Source organism: Mesitornis unicolor, unplaced genomic scaffold (assembly GCF_000695765.1).
Source record: "Mesitornis unicolor isolate BGI_N332 unplaced genomic scaffold, ASM69576v1 scaffold13100, whole genome shotgun sequence".
Lineage (NCBI taxonomy): Eukaryota > Metazoa > Chordata > Aves > Mesitornithiformes > Mesitornithidae > Mesitornis > Mesitornis unicolor.
The window spans coordinates 66034-88520 of NW_010160542.1; the positions used below are offsets into that span (position 1 = coordinate 66034).

The 22487-nt window shown below is 37.3% G+C and overlaps 1 protein-coding gene across 1 annotated transcript in view; it reads right to left on the reverse strand.

Moving 5' to 3' along the window:
* Positions 1-22487, reverse strand: part of CADM2 (cell adhesion molecule 2) — a gene marked incomplete at its 3' end in the record, with an annotated part of 116841 nt that overhangs the window by 64996 nt on the left and 29358 nt on the right. Inside the window, exon 4 of the mRNA XM_010190292.1 lies at positions 22003-22093. Coding sequence (XP_010188594.1) covers positions 22003-22093 — 91 coding nt within the window. The remainder of the gene's footprint in view (positions 1-22002; positions 22094-22487) is intronic.

Here is a 22487-nt window from a genome sequence, read left to right on the forward strand (position 1 = left end):
TGATGGAAATCTCAAATGGTGTTAGTATTCATCATTTACAGAAAAAAAGAAGATAGCAGAAACCAAAAACCAAACCAAACAAACCAAACCAAACAAAAAAACCCTCATAACCCTTCATCACTTATCTTCTGTTTTGGATACAGATAAAGCCTTTCTTTTGGCCATCACAAATGCACTTGGGTGACAGGCCACCCTGCCTACACTTGTTTTGGATAAATCAGGTAGTCCTCTCACCATCAGATTGTCTCACTGGATTACAGCTGCTAATCATGTTGATATGATGGACTAAATTTGCAGCCAAAAGTCCTTATCCCTCAGCAGCCTCTGACAACAACAGATTAAAGTGACTCAAAAAGAGTCTTCAAAGCAAAGGTATTTATTCTTTTATCCAAAGCTACAAAGTATACATTGCTAAGGGGTAAACCAGTGATTTTTCATATTCATATTTCCCCAATCTACACCCTAATCTTTCCTTGCAACCATGTTTAAGATTCTTTTCAGGTCAGTTAATACCTACCTTTACCTGACTCTTCTCTTTCTGCCATTATTCTCTTTCTTTCTGTATCTCCCTCTCATCAGTCTGATAACCAATTCCCCTTTATGCTTTAGTATCTTTAGACTCCAGGACTCCCTTTGACCTCGGTTTCCAGCCCTTAACACAGCTGTGTAATGCTGGTCTCTGTCTGGATAGCTTTTTCCCAGTCGATCACTAAACCATTATAATGTAAACTTCTTTGCAATCTGCAGTTTTTCCCTTTGCTTTTTGTGCATTTCTTGTGGGCTCCCCCCCTACTTGCCATATCTGTTTCCTTTATGTTAGTCATTCAGACAAGGCAGTATCAAACAAATATCCTGAAAAGTTCACAATCTCTCTATATATGTATGTATAGATGAAGTTTTTTTACCTAATTCCAGTACTATTCACAATCTTCCCAAAGAAGTATAAAAGAACTGCTGTGAATAACATTTTGGAGATTGGCTTTCTCATTATCATGAGAAAAATCAAGGGAACAAAAAACAAGGGAACTTATGTGAAATCAGAAGATATCTTATCAGTGAACTGCATCAGAAATATCCCTTGTATTCTACTATTGTAAGCAGCAGGGAGGCTAGAGATAGACAAAAAGATTGTCAAAAAACCCAAAACTTTCTGAGCGAGATGCCTTAGGGATGTAGTCTGGAATTCGATTTAAATAAACTCAACATCCATTACCACATGAAGGCAGATGTGGGGGAGTCCACTAAGCTTGTTCACAAAATACCATCCTCCCTAAGGTATGCTTAATGTGCGAAGAAAAGGAAGACACCAAATTGGTGTGCTCAGTGGATGGGTGATCCACTGTCTTCCCGTGATCCACATTAGAAGTGGAAAAAAAAGTCGTTCAGAGACTTATAATTCTTTATCAATAGTCACTCTGTGTGTGTTGAGGAAAGAATGTGTTGTCTGGGTTAGTCTGGTTGTGCTAGCACTGTCAGCTTTTAAGAAAATGCCAAATCAGAGAGCTCACAAATGTGCAATATGAGTGATATGTTAATGTATGAAAAATCTTCATTGTGATATTGTGCAATACATCAAAACTGAGGTCAAGTCAGCACATTTTCTCAATAGTGGAATACATAGGAACCCATCACTGCAGTATGTGATGACATAGTTACTTAAGTTATTTCTTATGCCCCCAATACCAGAGCATGCAAACGGCCAGCCTAGAATAAATGCAGTGAGACATGAAATCCAACCATGCATAGCTGGTTGCTAATGTCATTTATTGCCTCAAGTACCTCTAACTATTCAGTCAGGAAAATACTTACCTAAAAATGCATCTACTTAAAAGCTGGTTTTGTTATAAAGGTTTCTAAGAAAATACTATAATCATTCAGGTTGTTTCATTTTGTCACTTTGAACAGTGCTGCTCCTAATGCTAACTATTTCTTTTAAGGTTTTTATCTGAACATCTTATCTGTTCTCCTCAATCAGAAGGAATCTCCTTTTTGTCTTAGAGGGATTAAAATTACCTCACAGTGAAATTACAGTTGCATGCAATAAAAAAACATGCTAATCTCTGACAAATGTCACCTGTCTTTAAAGAATGCATTCATACTGTTTTGTCTTACATTTTCTAATAAGTCCTGAAGTAGAGGTCTGTTAAAAGTTCCTCTGTGCGGTCATAATAAACTAGAAAAAGTAAAAGTCATTCTAGGCAAGACTGTACTCTTGATCTGGAAGAGAAATATGATCTATTTTGTATTTCTCAACTTTATTGATCATTTCACTTCCACTAGGTTTCCCTTCCTCTCCTGTCAGAGGCTAGGCAATATGAGGTTAGGCTTGACTGCCAAATGAGCAAGGGAGAAGACAGTTCTGGCTGCAGAGCTCCTACTTCTTTTACAGACCCCTATTACTTAGGCCAACACCTTTAGCAGAGATATTGGTAAATCCTGATCTACCTTTCCATTGTGATAGACAGCTAAGTCTTGTTCTAAGAAGGGAAGGTTTGCAGAGATGCTCAGAAAGTCAGCTTTTCTAATTGATATTAATAACTTCAAATCCACGTATCAACTTATTTGTTGAATTGTACCCTATAAATTAAAAAGCTTTTCTTTTTTTTCAAGATTAACATGAGAAACCCTATTGTCTTTAATTTACATAAGAACTAGAAACCTTTTTGGAGAGTTCATAGCCTCTACAGATCACACGGTTCTCCTTCAGAGTGAACAAATCCAGATTTTATGTCTTATGAAGCTTGATTACTCTTAAATGGAAATTAACTATAAACCCCTGAACTATTGACAAAAGGTCTTAACTGTGTGCTGGTCTGTAAAGACCAAGATTGACAGACATCTGCTATCATTTAAGGCTTACAGTTAGTGCTGACTACTTTTAATTATTCAGCCTGTGTTTTTAAGCAATCAGGTGATTTTTCTGTTTTCTGTTTTTTTCATCTTTCTGCAATTATAATTTCTAAATATTTTTATTTGCATATGCCATTTCGAGAAACTGTTCCAAAAGGTATTGCACCATATAGTACGCTTTATTTCCCGAGTCTAGAACTGCCATGCCAAAACAGCTCATTTTATACATTAAAATATGAAAATGCATTAAAATCCTAGCCATCCAAATCTAGTATATATTCTGGAGTGTAGCCCTGTCTGATTCATGGGAACAATGCTATTTTCTCCATTGACCAGTAAATTACTCTGCCAATGTCTGAATCAAAAATTAATCCAGCCCAACCATAATGACTTGAGAGTACAGAAATGAGAATACACTACATGTGACTATATAATAATTCTTTAAAAAGGAATGGTAAGTTTTCACTCAACATACTTTTTGATATTACTTAACAACAAACCACACAGAGAATAGTTTCTGCTTTTATAGTGTTAAAATTGGAGTTTAAGTATAACTCACTTTGAGGATCAATATCACTAAGAACACAAGTCCTTCAGTTTATATGATAGTTGCCTGCTTCAGATACCATTCTTTTAGTAATGCAAAAATGTATCATTCCAATACATATGACATATTTTCTAATAGCATGTTCTAGCGAAGGCAAATCTACAAAGTATTTTAGACATCCAGTCTTTTCAACCTAGTGTAGGTTCAGACATCTGTGTTTCAGGATAAGCTGTAGCAAAATATTTTCAATTCTCATGGAAGTGAACAATGTATTTCAGTTTTTATAGCCGTTTTTAAAAATTTTAATTGCTTACTGATTGCCAGTCTTATTTTGGTGCAATGAAATATCTGAATGATTTCAGACTTCATTTCCAAGTTTGGGCTTTAAACAAGAAAATAAGACCAAACAATATTCTTCTAAGACACTCTCATTTTACCATTTGTATATAAAGAAGAATTTAAAAGTAATTCTATTTTTGTTCTTATGATAAACAGTACTCTCATGTTTGAGTTTCATCATAAGACCTCAGAAATCCTTCATTTCTTCATTCCAGTTCTACTTTTAAACCGATTTATTGTGGTACTATTTCTCCAAGTATATGTCCAGTACTCTTTCAAACCTGACACTTTCTTTATAGGCATACTTTTGTTTTCCACCAAATTTATTTTCAAGTTTTTCTGTTTTTTGAGATCTGAACTCTTCAGAAGACTTTTAAAACTTCCTACAGTCTTTAAGTGTTTTAGTAGTAGTAGTAGTAGTAGTATCAAACCAATTTGCTAATTTCTGTAATGGAACTTCTCCATCAGATTAATTGAGGGTAAGTGGTCTTCTGGCAAGAAAGATCTTGTGGTAAGTTTTCTTTAAAAAATTCAAATCCCATTGGTTTTCCATTTTGCCCAAGTTTCTCCCACATTTGTCATATACTCCATCTACTTTAAAACTTTTGGTGTCTCATTTCATCCCCTCACCAATTTTTTGCTTTCTTTGAATTTGACCAACTTCCAAAACAACAGATGGGACATTTCTACTTTTTCATACTTTCTGAAGTTTTCAGAAGTATCTGCATCCTGCAGGTAATTACTCATATGAAAGGCAAAATCTGCTGAACTACATTATTTCTGCCTTCCATCAGTTATGATCTTCAGAGGTCCCTTCCAGCCCCTACTATTCTGTGATTCTGTGATATGATTGTGGAAGCAGAAAAAGGAGGGGGGAGAAAAAGGCTGCCATATTTCAAAACTTTCAAGGCGAGACCATCACTTGGGAGCAAACAGGGAAATGAAGAATACTGGTACACTGAAACATACTACAAACAAAAAGGTAAATCTCTTAAATGCACCATTAGAAGGACAGGGAATAAGCACTGACTTCATTTTTTTCAGATTTATTCTCAAAGACACCTGGATATTTCAATGCATTTTCAGTACTTCAAGTCAAAATACCTAATATTTTAGAAAATGTTTAGTAGTCAGCTACTATCCACACTTTTTATATGTATTTTAAAGTCTGAGGCTTAAAATATCTAAAGTTCAGAAAAACACTATAGCCTCTACAGCTTACAAACAACATTCATAGAAAGTGCACTTTAAAAATTTCTGTCTGTAGAAAACTATGGTATGAATGGCTATACTGTTCATTTTGTGTTCTAGTTTATAAATAATTTATTTTTCTTTTAAATTTTAACCAGGAAAAAAAAGCCCCCCTCAAAAACATAACATCTCTTTCAAAAAGATTCCTGAGGCTAAAAAGGCCGAATGAGAGGTGTAAGCCAGTTCAGCAGCAGGAAAGAAAAAAAACCCCAAACATTAAAAAATCTTATATCATAAATCCTGCCTTACTTTCTGGGGAATGGAGGCCTTGCAGAAGTGACTGTCACCATGAGCTAACTGACACTAGCTCGAAGACAAAGTACTCAGAAATACTTTGCAGGGAATATCCAGTGGTTGGCCTGGACTTTACCGCAGATTAGATAAGGTGTTTTCCAATTTCTATAAAGTAGCAAAGATGCTGCTTTTGTATCAGAGTCCTTGTATTGAAGGCCCTGATAGGGGCAGATAGCACAACAACAAGCTGTTGAGATGGATGCACAACATACTATCTGAATCATATAACAGCTCTACCAGGCAATGGATAAGATATCCCTTACGACATATCGATAATTGAGGGCAAGTGACAGCCTTGCTTCTAGAAGATTGTGCAAGAAAGTGAAGGGGGAGAGACCACGTCCATCAGGTGCACCTCTCTGCTGCTGCAGGCAGAGAGGGAAGGCAGACTCGGTGCAGATGCCACCTCACCTGGAGCATGGAAATTCAGCTGAGCCCAACCTTCAGACTGACAGCCAGGCAATCTCACACAGGGAAGGAAGTGAGACCCACTCAGCGCTACAGTGACATTGCTCCAGTCAGGAGAATGGGCAAAAGGTGAAACAGAGAAACAGTGATGCCCTGAAAGCTCCTTTTAAATTCCAGAGCTGGATGTACTCTGGATCAGTACTGCAGTCCTCTGGGTAATACATGCCCTTCCCTGTTCTGCCTGGGATCGATGTGCAAATTAGAAAGACAAATCCCTTTCCTTTCAAGCTTATAAGCTAAGACCTATACTTTCAGATAAAGGGAATGAGAGAGGTGGGGTGGAGGAGAGAAGAAACTATATACAGATAAGTGAATGTAAAGAATAATTGTCACACCTTGCTTAAATGTTTTATTGCTGTTCCTAGGGGCTTTTGCTTTCCTGCCAGAGTACAGCTGAGATGATAAACGGCATGTAAGAATTTCATTCACATGAAAAATCATTGATGAAACATGGAAATCTTAATGGCCCCATTTCACTAGAATTCTAGTTCTATAGGTTTCTAATTATGTAGTCTGTGTTCAAACAGTGAAATCTTTGGGCTTCTTATACTGCTGTTTACACCATGTTGATTCCTTCTTAACCTTTAAGAGCTATTGAGAAATTAGTAGATTATTCTTTTTCATCAGCTTTAAGTAAAGCATGATTATAAGAACAAAGGACAATAGAAACTACAGTGGATTAAATGGACAGTATCTGAAAAAAAAGTATTTCAAAGACATGTAAATGTCAGCAGTATTAAGATAATATGGTGCTCAAGTGGATGCATCAGAATGGCTGCTGAAAATTACTGGGATTAACTAGGAACTATGCTCCTAATGTTAATGAAGTACTGCTGGGGACAGGAAAGCAGCAGCAAAGCATAATGATAGGATGTGCACACTTAGTTACTATGCATTTCAAAGAACACAGGAAAATAGCATCTTCTCAACCGCATGTCTTCGGATTAGGTTGTAACACTGTGTTTCTTCATACACATTTACAAGCATACTGCACACCCAGGCACGGTAACAAGAGCCAGGGAAATTATTGATTTATCAGAAATAACAAAAAAATAACAGAAAGAGATTCGTCACCACTTATTTAAAATGTTTTACATTTTCATATTACAGTATTCAAAAAAGTATATTTTCTGAAACTTGCGTGGCTTACATAGGACATGCCAAAGTGCCACACACAACACTACAGGTGGTGTAGATTAATAATGGTGCATATTGCAAGAAGTAGGGCACACGAGGAAACTGCTGCCCCACCACATTTTCAGTTCCTTTCTCTTTTTTTCCCTAATCAACGTTATTTTTATTGGTGATATCCCCAGCAGCACTTGAAGCCAGAATGGTATATCAAGGTTTTAATGAGCAGAGATTATTATGTGAGGTTTTTTTTTTTCCTTTGGCGAGTCAGGATTTCAAACTGCTTATATATTTCAGGCTGAGACACTGATGGATATTCATATGCCTAACTTGCATGGTTTTCACAGAATCACAGAACGTCAGGGATTGGAAGGGACCTCAAAAGATCATCTAGTCCAATCCCCCTGCTGGAGCAGGAACACCTAGATGAGGTTACACAGGAAGGCGTCCAGGAAGGTTTTGAATGTTTCCAGAGAAGGAGATTCCACAACCTCTCTGGGCAGCCTGGTCCAGTAAGAGCTGTGTCCCACGCTTGTAAGAAACTTTGTTTCTGTTACGACAAGTAAGCTGAGAAATCTCATCTAAGAAACACCAGCTGCATTTTTTAAGTTAAGGTCAAATGCTTGCTGGCACAAGAATCAAAGAGGAAAATGAAGAGTGGCTGATTCACATCTGGTTTTTTTCCCATTAAATAAAGAGTTAAAAATCTCATTCACAGTTACTTGCTTGTCCAAATACTACTTGTTTAAAATAATTTGGCTACTGATGTAAGACACAATCAAGGAGAAGTCTCATTAAACTAAAATTCCTTCATGCATTTGAGATGCAGTGACAACACCCAGAGAGCTGATAAAAGTAACAGTGCTGCAATTTGAATGACAAGCAAGAACTATACAAAGTCTTCAGTACCAACCCTCATTAACCAAGGTATGCACTTCTTGACTTTCAGTACATGTTAAGATAATGAAGTTTGGGAGATGTAGCAGAATACTTCTTTTCACCAGCTAAGCTACCTTGAATAATTAGCCATAACAATGGTGTTTCTAATGGGTCCTTCTCAACAAGTAGCTCCGTTTGTTGATTTTTATAACAGTTATAAAAGCACCAAAGGAATGGAAATACACCATAAAATTTTTGTACCTCAGTTATAATTTTTCACTAGTGTCAAAAAGCCCTGTAACCAAAAGCTGATGTTGAAGCACATTCTATTAGATTGTAATAAATAATAAAATGCTACATGCTTTCAAGAGAATAGAATGAAATGTTAAAAACAATACACTTGGAACTTATATTTATATTATTTATTTTATTATTTATTATTTTATATTTCAGAGCTAAATCCTATATCATGGTCTGTGTCAATTTCTTTTACATCTAGAAAAACCTTATGAAACAGTAATACAATAAAGAAAAAAAAAGAGACAAACATTATTTACTTACAGGAGTTTGCTTTTCTTCTCCCAAATGTATCATTATCTCCAGACAGAGAGGAATGCTTTAGTTCACACAAACTTCTCTCACACAGAAAATTATTCATTAGTACTTTCATGGTAATAAATTTAGCACTATAAAGGAGATATCCTCAAGCTTTCAACGGGATCCAGCTCCATTAGCATTTAGCCCTAGCAAGCCACAACAGTCTGTGTTTAACTCACCAGCACATAAGCAGCTGTACTGGATCAGACTGAAAGTTCAGCTAGCCCAGTGCCTTATCTCCAGCATCAGGAATAAGCAGATGTCTAGGGGACAGATCAAGCATAGATGTTGCCTTCCCAAGCAATCCTCTGAACTACAACTAGTCAGGCACTTCTGACACCAAATATAGTTTAAAAATATACTGTAAACCTTAAGGATTTTCCTTTCTATGAACTTATATAGTTTTCTTTGAATCACCATGAATTTTTACCACCTGCCATATCCATTGACAATGAATTCCCAAAGTTTACCATTCATTGCATGAAAAATGACCTTGTTTTGCAGCGAAACTGGTTACAAGTTTAATTTACCTTTAAACATTTCTATTTGAAGAGGTAATGAACCAACAATCCCTAACAACTATCTGTTTGCCATTTACAATTTTGTAAACATCTGCAATATTTCCCTTCTCTAACAAATAGGCCACAACAAGGCACATTTTCTGTACCCTTCAAGGAACACCAATATGTTTATAAGATAGGATTTTCCCTCTGCAAAAGGGATCTCCCCCAGAAACTTTGTTTTTATTCAGATGTCTGCTAATTCTAGTCCTTTTTATAGTCTTTAATATTTGCGAAGCCCAGATGTCAGTTCTACAGACTTGCACACCCTGGAATCTCTCTTGAAGCCCTGATGTCCTGAGTGAGTGAGGTGATTTTAAGCATAAAGGTGGCTGTCACTGCTCATAATTCATCAATATCATCCTTGCATTCCCTTTGAATACCAGGGTGAAACCATCTGGTCCTGCTTGCTCGCTACTGCTCATTTTGTATGTTTGCTCCACAATCTCCACAGGCCATTTAAGAAAAAGTTGCTGGTGAGGACCTCAGAAAAAAGGGAACCAGTCTGTAATAAACCCAGATTCTTCCACAGTAAATATGGACGTAGCAAATTGTCTGGCTTCAACTTGATACTCAGTTGATCCTATAAATGTACTGGCACACTTCCTGATATATTTCAAGAAAGATTAACTATTGCTTTCAATTACCTTTACTAGTTGCTCCTCAAACATATTTTTTTGTCCTTTTTTTTTCAAATTCTTTTGGTGGTTTGGCTTACTGAATTTTCATAGTTAATCTGCCAGATTTTAAAGATCTTCTCTTTCATTTGCAAAACAACTTCAGCTTTTCAAATTATGGCTTTGCCATTATTATAACTTTGTTTTCTCTTCTGTTTAGTCTTACCAATTTCTCCTTCTCAAGTGTTTCTGCTACATGATGTGTATTGACTCTGTGGTTCTAAACCTTATTTTTTATTTTACTAACATAGTCCCCAGGCTGCCTAGAAATATTTAATTCTCTTAGCTGCCCCTTTTAGCTTCTTTTTAACAAGATTTTTTGGTTTTATGGAGCTCCCCTTTTTGATGTTGATTACCATATAATTGTCTAGACTTCATTTTTTGCCTGTAGGTGCAGACTGCAAGTAAATACATTTTAAAGAATGAGCTGAACGTAGACCTGAGACAGTGCCAGTCTGTCAGTCCCCATGTGGAGCATTCTAGAAATTGTGTGTGAGTGAAGTAAGAAAATACACCAGGGTTATTTGAGAGCAACAGAAAGTAAAGTAAAACAAAACAAAACGAAACAAAACGAAACAAAAGCAAACCAAACCACAATTAAGTAGCAGTCATAAACAGTCCTGCCTCCTACTTACCTGCCTCCTATGCCCCTCAAGGAGCCAAACTTCCCCATACCCTGTCAGCTCGCCCAGCTCTGGTGTGACCAGAGCTGCAGCTGAGCAGGTGTTGCCAGATCTCCTGCTCCTTCCACAGCGATGTCACAGAATACCTCGCTAGCACTTCTTAATCCTTGCTAAAATCTTTATAATTTCATCTTAAAGGTGACCAATGCAGTGTTTCTGAGCAGTAATAAAACAAAACAATGACAACAAAACATCTATATGGAAATCTGTCGCACGTTTTAAGAAGTGGATCCGCACCATCAAGCACATTACAGAAACCCTCTGCACACACATGCCTTCACAGGTGCCCTTAGCAAGGATTCAGCTGCTTGTCCGACAGCTCACTGAAAATCCGCACTGGGTGCAGGTGTCCGGAGGCTGCAGGGGCTGCAGGGTGGCCTCTGCGAGGAGAGGCTGGGGCTGTCCTGTGCCAAACACAGACAGCTCCAGCCGGCTCCCCTGGCCCTACCCCAGGGCATGGCTGAGCCCCACAGTGACAGTGGTCAGGCCTCAGGGAAAGCCTGGGTAAAGAAGGGCTAAACACTGCCCAGCAGTGAAGGGTAAGGAGAAATGTGTAGGAAACAGCTCTGTGAGCCCTGAGGGGACAGGAGGAGGTGGTCCAGGTGGCAGAGAAGGGGGTCCCCTGCAGCCTCTAGAGGAGACCGCTCTGGAGCACTGTGAGAAGGAAGGAGCACAGAGAGGAGCTGTTATGGACTGACCATGGCCCTGTTCCCCATCACCTGGAGAGGGGAGATAGAGGAGCTTGAATGAAGGAGCAAAGGTGAACCTAGGAGAAAGAAGTTGGGTGGGGGAAATATGTTTTGTCTTTGTTCCTTACCATCCAGCTCTATTTAAATTGGCAATAAATTAAACTATGAACTTCCTTCCATCCATACAAATACCATATATTTTGTAAATATGCTACCCGTTTGGCATATTCGTCAAAATATATGTCACAATAGTACTCCCTCAGAGCAACTGAGAACAACTGTATCAAGTGATCTTTCCCAGTGTCTTCCATAAAAAGTGTGAAACAAAGAGCAACATATGCACGCTACGCTGGGAAATTCAATGGGTTTGTGAGCAGGTCTAACTGCCTATTCAGAGATGGGGCAAAATATCTTTGATGTGCAGTGAAACAATTTAATCACCTTTCAAAACAGTTCTCTTGAGTTGTCCTGTCGCAAAGAGAACAGCTGCCAATAAGACCTATGAGTCTTAGTTTTGCGAAGAAAGGAAAATTTCCAATACAGTTTTAGAAAATTATGCAAGCAAGCACTGAATTTACTGAATGGGTGTCTCTGGTGCAAGTGCAGTATGAATACTAATGCAGTATGAGGTAGCAACAGTCCAAGGATAGGTTTCAATGCTCACTTAAAAAAAACCCCACAAACAAACAAAAAAACCAACAAGCCCCACCCCCCCCAAAAAAAACCACAACAAAAACCACAACTCACTTGTGGCTTTGCCTTTCACATATAAGACAGCCACTGCGGAAGTATGCCAACAGACCCATATTCATTCCATTCATACCCCCTTTTAAAATTTGCACACTGAGAATGTATAATTCTGGAGAAGGACAATCATATGGAAGGTTGTGTTTGAGTTTGTTGATGAAACTCCTTCTTCCAGTGTTAATTTTCTGTACCTCATTTGCACTTAATCATACTTGAGCCTCAACTTTGCCATGACTGGTGAATGGGACAATACCTTCACTTCTATAGTGATTCAGTGATTTCAAAAAAGGTTACACTCTGAGCTTGAGTTCTGCACACCAAGAGCTTGAGAACATAGCAAATGTACAGAATTGATGTCTTACAGAGCAAGTCACATAAACTTGCTTCTTCCTGATTTGGGTGCTTTAAAAATAGGAAAAAAATAGATAATTGTAATTTAAGAAAAAATATAACTAATGTAGACTGAGAAAGCTAAGGAAGAGTGAAAACTAAGTAATTTTATAATTAAAATAAAGAACTGAAAAAGGTAAAGTAACAGTGGATTAAGGAACAATACAAACTATTCTCAATAGGGAGAAAGCAACAGTAACTCCAAAATCAGTGTCCAACTTCATAATAAGTGGTTATGTCTTCAGAACAGGAGATAGTAGTTTTCGAATGAAAGGCACCAAATACAGAGAGGAAATTTTTTTTAGAAAAATCCTAATTTGATTTTAAGGTACCCTCCTTATGCTGTTCTTTAAATGCACATTTTTTTCCTTTAGAAGAATAGTGTTTTGCCCTTGTTTAAAGCATGTACATGTTTCCAGGGTACTATGCTGCTGTAAATGTGGGTTAAAAATGCACATATGCAATGAGTTGGTGTTCTCCATGACACTGGGTCTTCCAGATCACATCTGCTATACAGAGAACACACTCTGTTTCTGTAATTGTGTAACAAACCAAATACCACAAAAATGATTTGCACAGAAGGAGTTATACTAAGGTGTCATCTTGTGTTCTGCTGCTAATGGTTGATCCAAGACTGCTGTAATTTTACCTGTAAGTGTAGCTAATCCCTTATCTATAGAAACTTATCCTCTCCAAAACCATTTTTTTCTCACAATTTAACTTTCAGTCCAGTACTCCATTAGAATTACCTATGCTGTATTTCAATTTTATCTATTATTCTATTCCATGGGTTTTTTTTATTTTAGGATGTGTTCCCACCTGAGAGCAAGGAAGATAATTATTTTGAAAGACATATACATGCAAAATGGATTTAATGAATGCTAAAAATGCTGCATTTAGTTGTTTTTCACACTGTACTTTCTGCAGCATTTTATGTGTAAACACTGCAGAAAAGGGACACTTTAAAAAGAGGAAAAGCAATTATTGAATTGAGCCTATTAGGCAATGTGATCATTTTACAGAACACTAAAGGGGAAGTTCTTAAGCACTGCAGGAGGCTTTATTGTAAAGTATAATTTTCAAACAGGCACTAATGCTCTCACCCGTTTCTTTTTGTGTCACACTTCTTATAACATCAATTTCCCTACTCCCTACAAATTACTTGGCCAGGGAAGGTGAGCACAGAAGGACCCAGCTGCGAAAGGAAGATACAACTTCCCAGATGGCCAGGATGTTTAACACAATCTGAAATTTAATCTATTAAATATACATGCTGTATCTCAGTAAAAATGTTACCTGCTTCTTAATATGTAATCTACTACATCAAACCATAATTCCACAGTGAAAGTGTAATGTCAATAAAATACTGGTGTAGAAGGTTACAAGCTGAATATTTACATAATCCTTTAAAATTATTGGCTTTTTTCTTGCAAAGACAAACTGCCTATTTGGAAAATTTCACTAAGCAGATTTTTTCTGCAATTCACATGATAGTCTTCGTAAGATTTTAGAATATTTTACTGAAAATAAGCACTCGTTCAACATAGCATATAACAGATGCCCACTAAATGAAGGCAGGAGGTATCATTAGGATGAACTCCTTCAAAATGACAATAATTTAAAATTTGGTCAACTATCCAAAGAAATTAATTACAGCAATGATGGCAAAGTACTGGCAAATGTCGCCAAGTTTTGCTTCAAGAGAGATTTGAGCTTGCGTCAGTGACTATTAACTAGAATTGTTTCAATAATAAACAGCATAGAATTTGGATACTGAAAAGGTGCACCATTATTAACTGTTATATATATTCCAATCTACAAAATTTCTGTCACATGTTATGCGACCAGTCCATGTTGCACATGATATATATTCTCTTTACCTTCATTAATGAAAGAGCTTGAAATGTCGTGTTTGATACTGATAAGGCTTTCTTTATATATACTCTGCTGCTTACATAATGGAGAATCTATATTACAACTTACAAGTCTGGTTGATGGAAAGAAATTTCTACGTGGTTGACAACAACCATGGGATACCAAGTGATTAACAATAGCCAGCAGGGGTTATGTCCCATCAGATCAAGTTAACAGTAGTTGGTTGGTTTTGAGTTAATAATCACCTACTCAAATATTATTAATTAGTTCCTCTTGGATAAATGGAATTTTACACCTCTCCAAACAGAAAAGACTACAGAAAGAGCCTAAATAGGATAAAGATACAAAGATGAAAAAGCACTGTTTAAAAAAAGACAAGGAAGAAACTTCTAAAGAAACTAGAACAAGACAGAAGAAACATACAGAACAGAGCGACATACTGTATTAGCAGGAGACAGGCTCTATCTAACTGCTTAACAAGCCAAATTCAAAGAAAGAAAACTTGGAAAGGCCAGAAAGCAAGGCAAAAGACAGCAATAGGAGAGACTGAGCTATCCTGAGAGCTGATGCCCAGTGACGAGGATCACAGGGCAGAGTGAAGAGGGGTTCTTACCTTTGTCCAAGTCTACACCCACTGACACAATAATTTGTCCTCTATACATAATGATTTATTCAAGAATGTATTTACAGAATCTTGCCCAAAGCTGTGTATGACATGTGCCCCTGGAAACTTAACTGTAAACTCAGAGTGCTCAGAAGGCATAATTGTGAGAAAAAGAGATACTTCAGTTACTGAGAGTAGCTAGTGCTGGTTCTGGGATCAGGGTGAAGGAGGCCAAGGAGAGTCCTAGTTTGTTGAATACACTTATAAGAAAATTTAAAATTCACAACCATCCACCTTTCTGTTTAAGACAAAGAATGTCCAGATCTAAACATAAAATAGTGGAACTCCAGCATCTAGCTTTCCTTCTTTCTTTTCCCCTACTTCATTTCAGTTGTAGGTGGTACTTTCCAGAGGAGCCTGGAAGTATACCCTTACAATTCAGGGTTTCTTATGAACAAATATATGTGAAGCCTAAGAGAGAAATACTTTGATATCACACCCATGTTTTGCTAGAATAATGTTTCATCCTGGATATGGACAAATTAATCCAGTTTTCCAAACCATTAATATTTATTGATGCTGCCTGAGCAGCCAGCTTTGGCTGTGGATTCATTTTGCAAGGTGATTTATAAACACAGAAACATGCATGCTTTTCCAGATTCATTATGGTAATTCATACAGGCGGAATCAATACTAGGATTCCTTTCTAGGCTGCTAGGTATTCATGCCACAATCCAGATAGTATTCTCCAATGAATTTACACAGAAAATGAGATAATTTATAACAGAACCTCCATCTCACCTGCTAGAGAAGCTGGGATGTGTATCATGTCAAAGTAGGAAAGAAAGAATTGTACATGGACAAAAAGCTGGCCGTTAGACTAACGATTCAGAATCTAAACTTGCCATTATGATCCAGTTTCAAAGCAAGATTGGCAAACTACTTACACCAAAATGTTAACAGCTGAATGTCAAGTGGGTTTCTGCTATTTTTCCTACTGGTTTAGGATTTCAGACTCTTGAGCATAGATTTGTAGATGTACTAAGAACTCAGTGTCACAATAAAACCAATGATGAGCTATCTACTGAGTATGATGCTGTGTCACTTCAAAAACTCTTAGGAAAAGAGAGAGAGACTGTGTTCCATGTTAGACATAAAATATACGTGATCTATTTGTTAATTTTGATCTTAGTATTTTTACTGCTTCAGTTCCCAGCTGTAAATTCCAGGTAGTTGAATACCCTTTGTTCACAAGTGTGATAAAAATATACATTCAAATATTTGCCAGGGTCTCAGACACTATGGGTAAGAAACATGAACACCTATGACAGAATTATTTAAATTCTGTGTTCTGAGGACATGCTTCAAATCAGACCCAAGTCATACAGATCATTCGTAGCTACTATTTGTAATTACTGTTCCACTGAAAGAGTCAGAAAGTTTCTGTGATGATACCATGTAAATAGTTTACAATAACATTATACTGCAAACCTGATTCTTTGGTGTGCCCTCATTTTTAAAAGTGATCATTTTTTCTGATATTAAAATTTTATTTGACTATACTTTATATTACTGGGTACTAAGACTATTAGTGTGCTCTATAAGTTTTTCATGACCTTATAAATAATGTTATTCTAATAAAGGGTATGTATATGAGTGTTCTCCTGTGTGCTGATTTTGGATGGAATAGTTAGTTTTCTTCATAGTAGCTAGCATGAGGTTATGTTTTAGATCTGTGCTGAAAACAGTGTGGATAACACATGGATATTTTCATTGTTGCTGAGCATTGCTTACACAGATTCAAGGCTTTTTCTGCATCACACACCACCCTACTAGTGAGTAGGCTGGGGTTGCACAAGAAGCTGAGAGGGGACACAGCTGCAACAGCTGATCCCAACTGACAAAAGGGATATTCTATTCCACATGATGTTATGCTCAGCATATAAAGCTGGAGGAAGAAGAAGGAAGCAGGGGGTGGTGTTTGGAGTTACAGTATTTTGTCTTCCCAAGTAACTGTTACACAGGATGGAGACCTGCTGACCTGGAGATGGCATAATACCTGTCAGGCTGATGGGAAGCAGTGAGTGAATTCCTTATTTTGCTTTGTTTGTGTGCACAGCTTTTGCTTTACCTACTAAACTGTCTTTATCTCAACCCATGAGTTTTCTTACTTTTAACCTGATTCTCTCCCTCATCCCAGTGAGTGAGTGAGCAAGTGACTGCATGGTGCTTAGTTGCCAGCTGGGGTTAAATCATGACATCCTGAAATAAAAATCTTCCCTATTTATTTCAAACAAGGCCAAATATTCACTTTACATTAGTCAACCAACTATACTATGATTCCCCTGAGTTGCATGGAATGGAAAGACATTTCTCTAAAGCCCACAGGAGACAGACAACTCTCTTTCCTGTGCCCTAATTATTCCATTATATTTTGACATCCTTTCTGCTGAAATGACACTGAATAAAAAAATAAAACCAACATATTTCATGCATGCTTTGGTGAAAGCACTAACTTATAATATTAAATATTGAACCTTTATTTCATTATGTGGTAGTTTTTGAGTTCACTTTTGGGGCAGTCTTGAGTCACTAGACCATATTGTTAAGACACAACGGTGTGTAGAAGCTACAACTTGCAATAAGAAAATACTGGCTTTTAAAATCTTTTGTAAGCACAGATGACTGTAAAAGATCATTTTGTTCTTTGGTGTTTAAGTTTTACAGCTTTCTTTTGTTTATTTTAAAATAGTCAAAATATTGTCAGACAATATGACTTCAGAAAAGTCTAGACATTGCATATGATTTCATAACAAGGATGTCTATGATTTTTGAAGCTTAATGACATTTCCTTGTTTGGGAAATAAACGAAGCCTAGGTAAAACAATATTATGTTTAAAATGCATTGATTAAAAAGAGCCACTGACACTATACAGACATATTAGGCAAGTTCATTTTCAAACACCAGCCTTCCACTGTTGTTTATAGCTGGTGCTACACAAACTGGACCACAACATCATCATACTCAGAGGTCTCTATCCGTAAGCGTAACTCGGTTTTTTTAGAGAATATTCAAGCTTTGATGCTAGTTCCTAGAGGCAATAAATTTAGCCAGAGTTGTATATGGAAGCAAGAGGCAAGTCTTTTGGAAGGCAATGCATGAGGAAGCCTCCTCCCCTCACCATCTTACCACTCCCATTCTGACTCCACACTGTGGTCAGTATGTCATCCCACCACATGGGACTGGTGTCATGGGACTCATGTCCCATAGAGCCCTCAGGAGCAAACCCAAGGACCAGTGGCTTTTGCAGTAAACTCAGCATCAATCAGGCAGCCTACCTCTGCTTGAAGCTGTACCAGACACAATACATATTCTAAAGGGAACTGTAGTAGAGTCTGTAATGGTCTGTGACACTTTATTAATCCTCCATGTGGCCTGACACTGCAAAACCACTGCAGAACAGGCAGGAAACCTGGCCTGTTCTATTTACTGGTATCACCACACTTCTATAGCAGCAATACAGTGCTTACCCAGAAGAACAGCTCCTGCCTCCAAAGTAATTCCCCTAATAGCAATAAGCAAAAGATCATGACCAGAGTCAGAGCTATGCTCATGCTCATCCTCATACTCACAGTGATGAGCAGAGAGATAAAACAACATTGTTACAGAATTTGTGCATCCCATCTTACACCCTCTCATGTTGCCTCACTGGATCATTCAAAATGACTCACCTACATTTTCATTTTCCTCTCCACCCTCTCCTCCATTCCAAAAATTCTCCCCCTTAGCTCACTCTCACAACCCCTGTTCATACATTGCTATCTCTGCCACAAATGTGAGGTGTCATGAATGCATTCATAGCAACTAGCAGCCTCAAAGTCTGGGATAATTCCAGCCCATCTCACACACTATGACAATCGATGCTGCAGATGTGATGGCTTGAGCAAGGCTTCCCTCCTGTTCCCTGCTGCGAGACAGTAAGTTCGGTAGGGCTCTTAGTTAGGACTGTGTTGTAGCCTTGAAGCACAATATCTGGGTATCCATAACGCACATGGTTTGAGGCACAGAATCCCTGCAAGGAGAGGCTTGGTGATGAGATGTAAGATGGGGTAAGTATGTTCCAGCTTTAGTCTCATTCTGCTTTTCCCTTTTGGGAAAGAATTACTCTGCAGCAGCTATCATTATCATGAATGTCACCACAGCCACAACTCAGCTTCATTCTTTCTCCATTTTCATCTCTAATGTCATTCTGAAGCTTGTGAAAATTGCTCTGAGATATAAGAGAAATGTACCTATAAGTAACTGTTCATTTACTAGTATGAGTCACTGCTGCCTACAGGTAACAGGAGAGACTGTTGCAACTGGGACATGAAGTTGACAGCGTACAGAAATTAACCAACGGTGTGTAAATGGCTATGATAGACCATGGTTGGCTCTGAACTCTCCGTGAAGCCCACAGTTCATCACTTATCTTGTGACACTGACATATTTGGGCTCTGTGGACCTCAACAATTTCTTTCTTTCTATAAGCCAGAAGGAAGTCATAATGTAGGTTGGGAGCATGATATTACTGTTTCTCATGCTAAGCAACTGCAAACTGCTCCCAGGAGGATGCCTGTTTATTACTGGCTATGTGTCGTGAAAGATTGACCTACTGAAGCAATCCAGAGTAGCTGATGTTGGGAGCTCTTGTGGCATGGACAATTAGAGGTGCATTTATTGGCAAAATATGTGTGCCCCAAAGGCTACCACATACAGGTGCCTTGCCTTGATAATTCTGTGGTGTGGAGTTTTTAATTGGCTGCCCTTTCAAAACCATATGTAAGGTTTGCATTTGAATCCATTAAGGATGTGATTGAGTTTTATTAAAAAAAAACCCAAATAAATCAGTAAACACCTCAATTGAAGCTCCATTTTCATTATTATATTTTAACTAGTGTCATCTAATAGTAACATATAAAGGATATCTACAACATTATGTGTACCAAATAGAAAATATTGTGTATGTGAAGCTAAAACATACCACTTCTAAATTTTTTACTGCCTTCAGAAATGACTAATAAATATAGGGGTCTACAGGAAAATCTAATACCTGAAAGGACTGTCTCTCTCTTTCTTTTTTTTTTTTTTTTTTTTAACAGAGTTTAACATCTTTGGCAAATGAAAAAAAATGTTATCTCATTTTCAATGAAGATTATTAAAATGTTATCAGTTGTAGACAGGGTGAGATGCATCTGACCAAAATTAAAGAGAGATACAAAATTTGATATTAATGTCTATATTTAGACATCTATATTTGGTATACCAAAAATATAGAGGTAGATATCTGAGTGAAGAAACAGTCTAAAATCATGTAGTTAGTGGAGAGAAAGTAGCAGAGCTTTGATCCAGTCTAGCTCTTTCTTCTGTAGTTGTATAATGTAGAGCAGACCAGTCACGTCATAATAGTGCTCAAATCTCTCCACTGAATCCAAAGGGAAGCTCAAGTGAGCAGCTCAGATGTCAATATCTACTGTGCAGATGTTTAAAGATAGTTGAAATGATTCCCATACACTCAGAAACTGAAAGGCATAATGCTCAGATGCAGGTGAAAGCATTGGAGGGCCAGAACCCTAGTTGGTATTATCCACCTCTTCCCCCTTTCCCCCTGCATAATGATTACATCCATCTGTCCAAACATCCAGCTGTCTGTCTCATAAAACTAAAAAAACAAAAAGAAGAAATAAACCCATAACTTCCAAATTTTATTATTATTTAAAGACTCTAAATGTGAAGGGAAAAACTGCCCCTCCCCCCACGACAATTAACAAATAATAATAGAAAAATATACAATGACCACCTTACTTCTAATATTTACCTCTACAGTCACTGTTAGATTAATAGTGAAAATCAAGCACCTGAGGCTGGGATGCCTAGTCTATGCCAAACAGAGCACTTGGCAGGCAGCTGTCACCTGTTAAGTCATGAGGAAAACACTGAGACAGGGAAAATCCTAAATGTCACTTAGCCAGTAGTGCAATCACGGCTGACGTCTTTCCTAAAATTAAGCACTTGCATATCTTCAGTGGAATTTGAAAATAATGGGGGAAAGGACTCTGTACCTCCTGATACCTAGGGGAAAGCTCAAAGGCTATTAGGTAAATTGAGAATTCCTTCTCCTTTAAGTATATTATAAAAGCAAGAGGTGGTTCGCAACTGAATTCTGTGAGTTACCTACAGAGGTGTCTATTTCAGAAACATCTATTACTTCAGAAGTACATAGGTACAAAGAAGACCAATTGCCCTGAACACCACGTAAGACTAACTGGATGGACCCCTAATATTTTGGTCTCAAGCAGGGTAGATGCATGAACTAGATGCTGAATTGCTAAGCCCAGTTTAGATTTGGATAGAGAAGTTGCATTAAAATGATACAGGCATATAATATTAAAAAGAAAAGAACTTACGGAGTTTAAATGATGCCAGACTAAACTCAGAAGAGCTTTCCAGAATAGAAAATTTGGACTTAAATGCCTGACTTGACCTAAATTGGATTTCAGGTTCCTACATTAAGCAATTCCATAAGGTAACTGAAGTTACACCAGGGAGAAATTCAGCCCTAAATTACATTATTTTTGCTATGTAATTTGCACCTTTTCTAGAACCAAAATACTAGCGCCCTATCATTTTAAAGAGCATTTTAAAGGTGTGTATCACCACTCCATATAACACTATACCTTAATCTTATGAGCAGAAGGTCAATATTTAAGAAACTTGGATCACCATAACTTAATCTTAAGCAATTGGATTATTTATGTATCTTTATGAGTAAATACATAACAGCTCATCTGAGAAAATACTGAGCGTGAAGTCTATTTAAATAGTAGATTCTGTGAAAGAGTTAATCTCTGCAGATCTGCCTTTAAAAAGTATCAATGGCAGAGATGTTAATTTCCAAGTAAAACAATTGATATTCTTAAAGCAGGCTACATCTTTTCAAATTCTAGTAGAAACATGCAGCCCACTTGCACATATCATTAGACTTCAAATTAAGTAAATGACAGCCAAAGCATCCAGAAAGTTCAATATATTTTCTCCGAGGCTAGTTGATGTAGGAAGATTTTCATGAGACGTTTTCTCTTCTATCAATGATGTAAACAGTGACTGATTAAGCCTGCACTCCTTTTGGGTTGATATACCTGACTGAAAAAAAATAATATTCTCACAGCTGGAATTCTTCCTGCAAACTAAAATAGATGACAAAGTAAAAGACCAATCTTCTACAGACACTTAATGAAGACAGGCTTCAAGGGGTTTTCTATACCAGAGATTACTTTACACCCCAGGACAAGACAAAAACAGCAGATTTCTGCAGCTGAAGATTGCAATCACAGCAGAATAAGGAAAATAACAAAAACATATTATTTGTTAAATCACTTACACTGGTTTTCCTTTGGATTCACAAGTCAAAATTATAGATTGTCCTTCTTCAGGCCATGAATTGGAAGAAATGATTTTAACTAAAGGTGTATCTAGGAAAAAAAAATAGACATCTTGTTGATATACAGAAAAAGATCTCTATTTACAAAAGACTATACCATAGATTTAATTTACACTTGGAGATGTTTTTAAATGGAGCCTTGTACAATTTTCATTGTCTTTAGGAAGGCAATAAAAATGACCAATGGAACTAAACCAGTAACTTTATATCCCAAGGAAACACAGATTTGAAAGCATGTGCATACTCAGAGGAAACAACTTTTTCTTTCTGTATTCGATGCAAATACTCCATACGACTTCCAAAGTCTGGTATCTAACAACAAAATTAAAAAATATTTAATATGAATGAAAAGCACTCCATGCAATTGTTTCTTTGTCTATTTATAGGTTGATATGATGGAATGCTGCTATTAGAGGAATGAATGT